The sequence below is a fragment of the Cervus elaphus genome, chromosome X (genome assembly GCF_910594005.1).
Source record: "Cervus elaphus chromosome X, mCerEla1.1, whole genome shotgun sequence".
NCBI lineage: Eukaryota > Metazoa > Chordata > Mammalia > Artiodactyla > Cervidae > Cervus > Cervus elaphus.
The window spans coordinates 176,397,027-176,408,320 of NC_057848.1; the positions used below are offsets into that span (position 1 = coordinate 176,397,027).

An 11,294-nucleotide genomic window follows, 5' to 3' on the forward strand; every position below is an offset into this window, starting at 1 on the left:
CGCTGTATGTGTGTGTGAGGTCAGTTGTTAAATTGTGTCTGACTCTTGCGACCCCATGGATTGTAGCCCACCGGGCTCCTGTGTCTGTGGGGTTCACCAGGCAGGAATCCTGGAGTGGATTTCCGTTTCCTCCTCTGGGGCGTCTTCTCGGCCCGGGGATCAAAGGTTCATTCTTGTGTCTCCTGCAGCAGATGAATGCTGCTTAACCCCATACTTGAGTTGTTTTCAGGTGTTACATTGGACACCTCAGATTCTATCTGAACTTGTCTGACTAACCAATTCCACCTCTCCCATGACATCTGACAGGAACATTATATCACCATATACAGCTACCGTCTGTGGTTTATTCTCTCTTCTCATGAACACACTTGCTGGATTCACACCATGCGCCCTAAACAGCAATATCTCCTCCTCCTTTGTACACTCGATTTTCTTCACAGCTGAATTGACATGTTTTGTGCACTTGCCTGTAGAAGCTTTGTTTCCTACACATATATGCATTAATGAATTTATTGATCAGTTTAGGAATCCAGTAACATCAGGAAGAACAGAGGACAGTCATAGTTGGAAAACCATGGGTTCTGGGTCGTGATTTCCTGGGAGAGAAGGAATGATGATTTCAAGGAAATGGTCTGTTATCTTCATACGTATGATTGGGACACATTACTGCTTCAATGGTGCTTGCATTCTTACGTCATTCTTTTCTTTAAGCCTGAAAGGAGAGTAAAACGTTGTTGAGCTGACTAGGGTTAACATGACATTTCCCAGAGGAGAAATGAGAAAAGCAGTTTTTGATGGAAACAGTGGAGAAATTTTCCTGCAAGATTCATTTCACAGAAGTTCATCTGTGTGTGTTTGCCCCTGTGGGGTTGCATAGAATTACCACCTGGTGAAATTAGTTGTGAGCAGTCTGGTATCCGGTCTTATGTTGACAGGTACTAAGGTACGTATTCACAGCTCTGAAATGTAGCAGATTATAAACTATGTGAAACGTGCCACTTACATCTTCTGAAGTCTCATTTATCATCATGAATGGGCTGTGGCTGCAAGGTCCTTCATTCACAGTGGGATTCCCCAGCGATCATCGTAACTCACAGCTCAGGGCTTCGCACAATCTCCTCCTTTGTCCTCAAAGCATCTTTCTGTGGAGTCTAGACCATGTCAGTCTTTAGATATTGAATCCAAAGACTTAAGGAAGTCTGAGCTTTTGACCTGTGGCAATGTGAAATGTTTTGTCATCCCATTATTTTTTAAAATTGATTTTTATTGGAGTGTAGTTTATGTGCAATGTTTTATTAGTTTCAGGTATAGAGGAAGGTGATTCATTTATACATTTGTTGTTGCTGAGTCGCTAAGGTGTGTTCCTAACTTTGTGTCCTATGGGCTATATCTTGCCAGACTCTTCTGTTCATTGGATTTTCCAGGCAGGAATACTGGATGGGGTTTCCATTTCCTACTCCAAGGGATCTTCCTGACCCAGGGATAGAACCCTCCTCTCCTGTGTCCCCTGCATGGGAAGGCAGATTCTTGACCTCTGAGTCACCTTGGAAGCCCTCATTTATACATATGTAGGTAAATGTATACCTTTTTATAGATTCTTCTTCTAAGTTATTACAAGACATTGAGTAGAGTTCTGTGTGCTATCCAGTGGATCTTTTTTGGTTGATTTTATATATTTTAGTGTGTATCTGGTCATCCTAATTTATCCTTTGCCTGCTTACCCTTTGGTAACCATTAATTTTGTCTATGTTTGAGAGTCTGTTTCTGTTTTATGAATGGTTCATTTGCATCACACTTTAGACTCCACATGGAAGTTTTAGCATATATTTGTGTTTCTCTTTCTGACTGACTTCTCTCAGTAAGGTCATCTCTAGGTCCATTCATCTTGCCGCAAATGGCATTATTTCATTCTTTTTCGTGACTGGGTAATATGACATTCTGTATGTGTCCCATTCTTAAAGAAGTTAAAAAAACCCTTCCCCAAAGTGTTAGCCTACCAAAAAGAAGCTCAGCCTTGTCATTTGTCACATGTCTACTCACCCAACTGATGTTCTCTGTTCTTATGGAGAACAATTGTCTGTGAAAGAGAATGAATAAGGGGAAAGATGACCATTGACATGCCTCTATTTCAAGGGATTATTTCAAAGCAGCTTTTATAACAGATGTCTCTGTGAAAGGGAAATTTGATATTAATGTCCTTGTGATGTGTTTTCATTTCGGATACCTGTTGTCCTCTGGGGCTTTACCTGTTTCGATGACATTTTCAACATTTTCATTTGGAATCCCCGTTTCACTGTTCAGTTCCTGATACTTCTGAAGTTCTTCTGGAGTGAAGCTGTCTCCTCTGCCTGGATTTCATAGCAAACAGGGCAGAAGAGGTTAGCATTAGAATCCTCTATAGAGTGTCACCTAGCTGATACCTGTAGTGCCTAGTAAGTCTCACCAACACCACTGCCCTCCACCATCACCTAAACCCTGCTCTCCAGGTAGTTTTCCACAGACGTGCCCGAGTGTGCACATAGGTCTTCAGATTTTTCCGTGGGGTAGATCCACATAGCTAACAAGATACCACATTCCTGTTCTCACAAGTACTGAGTGAGCTACACATCATTCACCTGTGAGTTTAAGCATGCCCCCGTGAGATGCAACCCTTCTTGGTACATTGAAGAAGTTCATGGCAAGTCTGAGACTCAGAATTCCTCCCAACTCTAACTCTTCCTGTTCACTTTGTCTACATCCTAGAAAACCCCATCCCTGGGGTTTTCATGAGCTCTCATGAAATGAATGGGTGGGGAATGATCTGGAATTTTCAAAAGCACACTGACCCCATTGAGACAGTGTGAGACAGTGCAGGACCTTATGTTCCTTGCCCCACCCCTGATATTTTCAGCCTGCCTTTTGTCTGTGAAGGATTTTAGTGAAAGAGTAAGTTGAATCAGAGAATGGAGAATGTCGGATAGCAAAGGAAAACAGACAGAGGAGATGAAATAATAGTAATGCAGTCATGAGGCAAAGACAGGGACCTGTAGTTCCTCCCCAAGGGCAATAGACATTATTCTGGGTCATATCCTGTGAGCGGTGTTATGCACACTGAGACCCCCAGCCAGTGGACAGGTTTACTGTATGGTGACCAGACTGCAGCCATGACAGAAGCTGCCTCCGTTTAGAGAACTGATGTCCAGGGCACGGGGAGATAGCGACCCTGGAACTGAAGATGAACTGTCCTGACTGCATCCAGATAACGCTGGTCAACCGCTCATGACCGACTTCAAAATGACTGTCGAGGCTGACTGCTGTTTTTGCAAGGAGCCCCCTCCCTCTGTCTATAAAAGCCCTTGCCCCACCGGTTGCCAGTCGTGGGGTGGGGCAGTCAGCCTTTGGACAGAAGTCCACTCTCCCCACTTGTCATCGGCATATGAATGAAAGCAGACATTCCTTCCTAGGAAACTGGGCTCTTAGTTGGCTTTTGAAAGGCGGGCAGCAGGAACCCACTTTTGGTAACAACATCACACACACACTACTCAGGGATTCGTTCAGGCTTTGTCATCCTCAAATACGAGACAGAACAGCCATCCACCTCCAATGCCCGTATAGTACCAGAAAGGATAAAGGGATGTCAGAGAACCCAGGGGATTGGGCGGATGGCAGAATGATTGACATGCCTGGCCACACTTCCTCTGCACGATTCAGTATCATCGAGAGATGCCTGCAGAGCTTTGTGTTCAGGTTCAGGCAGTATGTTAAATATTCTGACGAAGAAGAAAGCGTTTGTTGTAGAGATGAGTGCAGCCATGGCCAGGACCTGAGTCTGCTAAACTCAGATTTAAACCTTGGTTCACTTTGGCGTCAGGACCTGGCAACTCTGTTGTGTGATACTTGGCGAGAAACTCATGGAGTTTCCTGGAATATTTCATTTGAAATCTGGGACAAGTGTACCTCATGTTTAAAAATGCCATCTGTATTCCCCATCCCGATCCCCCCTCCCACCTCCCTCTCCACCCGATTCCTCTGGGTCTTCCCAGTGCACCAGGCCCGAGCACTTGTCTCATGCATCCAGCCTGGTCTGGTAAATCCATGGCTGATTCATGTCCATGTAGGACAAAAACCACTACAATATTGTAAAGTAATTAGCCTCCAACTAATAAAAATAAATGGAAAAAAATGCCATCTGATAGAATTCTCAGTAGATATAATTACTCATTTTTCTAGCAGACATACATTCTATATCCTTGATTCATGTCACATGAAGTCTGATTTCTCCTTGTGAACATACGTCTGTTCCAGGGTTCTTCATATGAGGTGCTGTGGTTAGTTGCTCCACTCTTTCTGACCCCGTGGACGCTTGTCTGCCAGGCTTCTCTGTCCATGGGATTCTCCAGGCAAGAATACTGCAGTGTATTCCCATGCTCTCCTCCAGGGATTTCTTGACCCAGGGATAGAATCCAAGTGTCCTCCATTGCAGGTGGGTTCTTTCCTGTCTGAGCAGCAGCAAAGCCATAATATAAGGTATCTGTGTAGTTCTCACATTACTATAAAAACAGTAATCATATGAACACATCTACTTTGTATTGGAAAACTACAGTACGTACCAACACCTTCAGTAATTTTTGTGATCTTCTCTCTATCATCATTTTCAATATAAGTTACCAGCATGTTGTCTGATACATGAATCAGTTGAAAAACATTTGTACCTGAGACTGTGACAGAAAAAGAAAAAAAATCAAGCCTCAATATGATTAACTTCTTTTCTTTTCCCTTGAGTCTGTCTTTTTCCTCACATGTTTTCATCCATCTTCCCTCAGATGGTGAATTGTATCTTATTGACATTTCTAGTTGTGTGTTGTTGGAACCAGTTAAGACAGCTAGTGAACTAGGAAAGCTTTCTCCACACCCCCTTCTCCTGAAGAGAATTAAGACTTCCAGTCTTCTAGACTGAGCAGTCTGTGGGCGAGGCAGAGTTTCTCACTGCAGCTTTCGCAGGTGTTGAACCTCAGCCGTCTCATGTCAGCTCACAAGAGCTGACTGTTAAATTTTCAGGAGTTTTGTGACCCAATATGGAGGTGCAGTCATGGTTAGAAAGGAATTCTAATAATTTGAATGAATCATAGTTAAATAAATTTAATGCCCAATCCAGAGTTATTTCCTGGTACAAGAGCTAATAAAAGAGGTACAAATTAGTCTATTGCAAATTGTTGGACATACATACCCTGCAGGGCTTGCAGATTAGATCCTGCGACTGTGTGTCCATGGTTGAAATTAGAAAAGACTCTTCAGATAGAGATTAGAATCCTCCTTTCTACACTTTTTCCATGAAAGTGAAATATATGGGCATTTGATCACTTATTATATTACAGTACTGATATTAATATTTGAGAATTATTTTCTGTTATTTTTCAACTACAGAGCTAGAATCTCTGTTAATGCCCCTTTCAAATTATGTGTTGGTATTTATATTTGAGAATTATTTATCCTTATTTTAAGCTATAGAGATAGAAATCTATGTTAAAGTCCCTTTCAATTATGTAAAAATTGGTTTAAACTTTTGGGCTGTTACTTTTGCTGTTCTCATCTTTTTGGGCTTTAAGTTAATCATGTTCTACTTATTGGACGTGCTAATGAAGAATTTTTAATATTTAAAGAACTTCTTTAGTTATTGCAAATTTGATCATGTAGGTCAAATAAAAAAATTTTTTTTGAGGGAGTTATTACAATCCTAAGTAAGTCTACGTACTTTTCCATGCCCGAGGAACACAAGGAGTCAGTGTTCTGGGGATTTTCCTCAGAGACCATGAATGGCCACATTCGACCCTTGGACCTCATCCTGGTGTTGTGGGCTGGAACCGATTGCCGAAAAATTAAGTGGCTTTTCCAGGGTTGCATTGGTAATGAGTAGAGGAAGTGGTCCACCCATCCAGACATCTAGTTGTGTTGAATGGAACCAAGACTATATACATCTGAACATGTCCCATGGTTTTCTGGAAGACAACCCATCAAATACTCACGTTCTGAGACAAAAGCATCTCCTTCTTGTCTCTTTATCACTTTTGTGAATGACTGGCATCTCCCGTCATCCCTGAAAACCAAAGAGACAAGACATTCCTTCCCGCTGTTCACTCCCCAGGGCTTGAGGACCCCCTTCTGGGAACAGAGTTCACACACTCAGCCTCACAGCCCTGACTCACACCTCTCACTGCACATTGGAGCCTGGACCCCATGTCAGAAGCCAACAGACTCCTTGTTCTAAGCTGAGGAGGATTGTGCTTACTTGGCATAAAATGTAGTGCAGAGGTATTCGCGGTCATCGATACATTCAATCTGACGATAGTAACCCCTCAGTGGTCCCCCTTCCACAGTTTTCTCCTTGTTATCTGCAGCTGTGTAAATGGTGCGCCACTCTCCTGTACCTAACAAGGAAGGCCTCCATAAACGTCAGTCAGTCTCATAAACATCACCGATACACAGCACTGTCTTGGTTCTGCATTTACCACAGAAGAGAAGTGAACTGAATCTTATTAAGCAAAGAAGAGTAATAAAAAAATACTTGCTGCTTGGAAGAAAAGTTATGACCAGCCTAGACAGTGTATTAAAAAGCAGAGACATTTCTTTGCCAACAAAGGTGCATCTAGTCAAAGCTATGGTTTTTCCAGTAGTCATGTATGGATGTCACAGTTGAAGGGTAAAGAAAGCTGAGCGCAGAAAAATGGATGCTTTTGAACTGTGGCGTTGGAGAGGACTCTTGAGAGTCCCTTGGGCTGCAAGGAGATCCAACCAGTCCACCCTAAAGGAAATCAGTCCTAAATATTCATTGGATGAACCTATGCTGAAGCTGAAACTCCGGTGCTTCGGCCACGTGATGCTAAGAACTGACTCACTAGAAAAGACCCTGATGCTGGGAAAGACTGAAGGCAGGAGGAGAAGGGGACGACAAGAGGATGAGATGGTTGGATGGCATCACTGACTCAATGGATAGGAGTTTGAGTAAGCTCCGGGAGTTGGTGATGGACAGGGAGGCCTGGTGTGCTGCAGTCCATAGGGTTGCAAAGAGTCAGACACGACTGAGCGACTGAACTGGCTCACTGCAGCAAAGAGGAGTTCCACGTCCTACGTTGCTGATTAACATGACCTGAGATCACGATTTCTGTTGGAGCCGAAAGCATAGAATTCAGAGTTTTTTTGTAACAGCTGAAACAACGCCAGTAAAGACCATGACCGTCCATAACTTTCTTTTTTTTTTTTTTCATTTATTTTTGTTACTTGGAGGCTATACTAATAAAATGAATGTTGGCATGTTTGCCTTTTTGTTTTGCTTTGTTTTACCTACAGACAAACAAGATAGAAGAAAAATACCAAGAGCAGGTAGACCGAGTGTTGTGTTTCGTTCATGTAGATACGTGGACCGTGGTATGTGTACCATCTGTTCATACACATACATAAGAATATCTCTGTCATGTGCACACAGAACGTCTGACACACATAGGCACACACAGGCACACAATAATAAGCAACACCTTCTAGCAGATCAGCTCATTCTGGGTACCTTTGAGGGGTCTATCTCAGCTGGCGTTTCCTGGGTGGCACAAGCCAGGACCAGGACAAGACCCAGCAATGGAATCTGCGTCTTGTGACTCTTGTCGTCCCTCTTCTTGACAAGCTGGGGGCGCCCCAGTTGCTGGAGAGAATGTGAATCGGTTCCAGTTTTTTATAGGATACGTCTCTTGGCGGAATACCTGTTGATCAAACAGTGGTTAATCACCAGATCATGGTGACCCGAACGTAATCTCCTGACATCCTGGTTGGCAGCTGAGCATTGTGGCATTCTGTGCTTCTTATACAAGCCCTGTGTTATTTCTTCCACATTGAAGAGGTCTGTTTAAGCTTGCTTTCTTTTTTTTTTATTTTTTATTTTTTTTATTAGTTGGAGGCTAATTACTTAACAACATTTCAGTGGGCTTTGTCATACATTGATATGAATCAGCCATAGATTTACACGTATTCCCCATCCCGATCCCCCCTCCCACCTCCCTCTCCACCCGATTCCTCTGGGTCTTCCCAGTGCACCAGGCCCGAGCACTTGTCTCATGCATCCCACCTGGGCTGGTGATCTGTTTCACCATAGATAGTATACATGCTGTTCTTTTGAAACATCCCACCCTCACCTTCTCCCACAGAGTCCAAAAATCTGTTCTGTATTTCTGTGTCTCTTTTTCTGTTTTGCATATAGGGTTATCGTTACCATCTTTCTGAATTCCATATATATGTGTTAGTATGCTGTAATGTTCTTTATCTTTCTGGCTTACTTCACTCTGTATAATGGGCTCCAGTTTCATCCATCTCATTGGAACTGATTCAAATGAATTCTTTTTAATGGCTGAGTAATATTCCATGGTGTATATGTACCACAGCTTCCTTATCCATTCGTCTGCTGATGGGCATCTAGGTTGCTTCCATGTCCTGGCTATTATAAACAGTGCTGCGATGAACATTGGGGTGCACGTGTCTCTTTCAGATCTGGTTTCCTCAGTGTGTATGCCCAGAAGTGGGATTGCTGGGTCATATGGCAGTTCTACTTCCAGTTTTTTAAGGAATCTCCACACTGTTTTCCATAGCGGCTATACTAGTTTGCATTCCCACCAACAGTGTAAGAGGGTTCCCTTTTCTCCACACCCTCTCCAGCATTTATTGCTTGTAGACTTCTGGATAGCAGCCATCCTGACTGGCGTGTAATGGTAGCTCATTGTGGTTTTGATTTGCATTTCTCTGATAATGAGTGATGTTGAGCATCTTTTCATGAGTTTGTTAGCCATCTGTATGTCTTCTTTGGAGAAATGTCTGTTTAGTTCTTTGGCCCATTTTTTGATTGGGTCATTTATTTTTCTGGAATTGAGCTTCAGGAGTTGCTTGTATATTTTTGAGATTAATCCTTTGTCTGTTTCTTCATTTGCTATTATTTTCTCCCAATCTGAGGGCTGTCTTTTCAACTTACTTATAGTTTCCTTTGTAGTGCAAAAGCTTTTCAGTTTCATTAGGTCCCATTTGTTTATTTTTGCTTTTATTTCCAATATTCTGGGAGGTGGGTCATAGAGGATCTTGCTGTGATTTATGTCGGAGAGTGTTTTGCCTATGTTCTCTAAGCTTGCTTTCTAAAACCAATGATGGCACCTTCCGTCTAAGAAGATAAATATGTGGTGCCTCTACCAGGCACCAGTTATGAGGAAATTCCTGAGAGGTTAATATTTTTTTTTTAATATTGAAATTGCAGTATAGTTGATGTACAATGTTTTTTGTTACAGGTGTACCATATAGGTATTCATAATTTTATTTCTACCATTGGAGTTATAGAAATAATGGCTTTTTTATTCCCTATGTTTTCCAATGTTTAGTTTTCAAATAATCTTTGTATATTATTTACTTTATGCATAGTACTTTGTACCTCTTATTCAACTCCCTGTGTGTGTGTTACTGACTTCTTTCCCTCAGCAGATTCGTTTGAATAAACAGCTGTATATTTTTGTAGACTCCTTTCCCATTGCTCCTGCATAGTATCATCAGGAAATGTCCCACATTTATCCATTCCAGTGTTGATGAATGCATGTTCATAGACAAGATTTAGTAAGGAAGTGAGCCATCTTATCTCCTGGGTAGAGGCTTAGGGGCTGAACTACTGGATCTCAGGTGCCTCTGATTTTCGATGCCTATCAACAGGAGATGAGACTTTCCATTGCTCCATCCTTGCCAGGACTCTGTGTGCTCATTTCAGAGGTTGTAATAAGTGTGTGCACATACACCTGTTATGCGATTAAATCAGAACTTTAAGCATTTTTATCACACACACACACACACACACACACACGCGCGCGCGCACACGGGGTAACTATCATGTCAGGAGACAGATGTGTTAGATAACTTGTTTCTTATGTAAATCACCAGCAACATTTTTTCTTTGACTCTACCTTCCTGCTCCTTTAGTCCCTGCAAAATTCTAAGCGTTCGTATATCCTGTTTAAACTTTTACGTTTAAACTGTTTAAACCTCATCCCCTCATGAGAGATGGTCCCTCTTCCTCAGGATTTGATATGTTTTCAACTGGATAAATATCGTTGAAAATAGTTTTTCAGACAAAATTTTTTAATGGTTCCTATTTCCTGCCTGGTTCCTAATGTTGTTTTCATTATTCAAATGGCAACTCTTTCCCTCAGCATTTTAAAAACTCTTTTAGTGGTATGTCTCAGTGGTCACACTTCTTATAACCTCTGCTCAGCGGCACCTCTTTCTCTTAGCATTTTAAAAACTCTTTTAGTGGTATGTCTCAGTCGTCACACTTCTTATAACCTCTGCTCAGCTCTTTTTTTTTAATTTAAAAACACACACTGGGTCTCACTGCTGTGTTCTGCTTTTCCCTTCCTTGCAGTTGGAGGGCTTCTCACGGTGATGGTTCTTTGTTTGGGCTCTTTAGCACAAACACGGGTGATGAGGTGCATGGACTTGGTTGTCATACAGCATGTGGAATCTTCCCCGATGAGGAATTCAGTCTGCGTTCCCTGCATTGGCAGGTGGATTCTGAACCACTGGACGCCTAGAGAAGCTCCACTGCTCAGTTATTGCTTCCTGTTTCCTAGCTTTCATTCTTGTTTTAGGCTGGCTGGCTTTGGTGAGACCTACGTGAGCATAGCTTCATTCTTTCCGGGCCTATTAGCAGCTGTCCTTCACACCTTCCCAGTAGCAATATCGGACACCTTCCCACCTGGGGGGCTGTGTTCCGTGTCATATCTGTTTGCCGTTTTATACAGTTCCTGGGGCTCTCAGAGCAAGAATACTAGAGTGGTTTGCCAGTCCTGTGGACCTCATGTTTGCCACATGGATCACATGTTTGCCACAGTGGATCTCATGTTCAGTCAAAGCTCTTCACTGTGACCCATCTGTCTTGGGTGGCCCTGCACGAAAAATGGCTCATAGCTTCGCTGAGTTATGGCAGCCCCTTCACCACACAAGGCCGTCATCCGTGAAGGGGGCATAGCTCAGTCGACAGCCACTCTTGTTCTGTATTCTGGCAACAGCTGGAGTCAGGGGGCACAAACACCTTGACCTTGGAGAGCTGTGTCTGTCTGTAACTCGCATTCAAGGTGCATGCAGCTTACAGTGAGCCCTGGCAGGGTACGTGATCACTCCCTTTGCTCTTTCCTGTCATCCTGCAGCATTTCAGGTGCACCCAGCCTTCCACATCCTCAGGACTCTACCAGAGGTCTCTGGAGTGGTCTGGGACTGCCTGGTCTTTCCCATCCCCGTTAACACATTTT

At 42.8% G+C, this 11,294-nt stretch overlaps 1 protein-coding gene across 1 annotated transcript; it reads right to left on the bottom strand.

Annotated features, from left to right (window-relative positions):
* Positions 1-2,050: 2,050 nt before the first annotated feature.
* On the bottom strand, positions 2,051-10,997 carry LOC122690614 (allergen Bos d 2-like). The gene is made up of 7 exons (XM_043897496.1): positions 10,938-10,997; positions 7,525-7,669; positions 6,266-6,404; positions 6,003-6,073; positions 4,590-4,697; positions 2,247-2,348; positions 2,051-2,077 (listed from the first exon to the last, which is right to left on the bottom strand). Exons 1-7 carry the CDS (start codon positions 10,995-10,997, stop codon positions 2,061-2,063), a joined length of 642 nt encoding a protein of 213 aa, XP_043753431.1. The 3' UTR covers positions 2,051-2,060.
* Positions 10,998-11,294: the final 297 nt, after the last annotated feature.

What these genes read in the sequence shown, in the direction of transcription:
- LOC122690614 (XM_043897496.1), bottom strand. Translation starts at nt 10,997, where the DNA reads ATGACGGCCTTGTGTGGTGAAGGGGCTGCCATAACTCAGCGAAGCTAT. An exon ending in GAAGCTATGAGCCATTTTTC is followed by an intron (nt 7,670 to 10,937) that starts GTGCAGGGCCAC and finishes CATTCTCTCCAG; the next exon opens with CAACTGGGGCGCCCCCAGCT. An exon ending in AGATGCTTTTGTCTCAGAAC is followed by an intron (nt 4,698 to 6,002) that starts GTGAGTATTTGA and finishes TTTCTGTCACAG; the next exon opens with TCTCAGGTACAAATGTTTTT.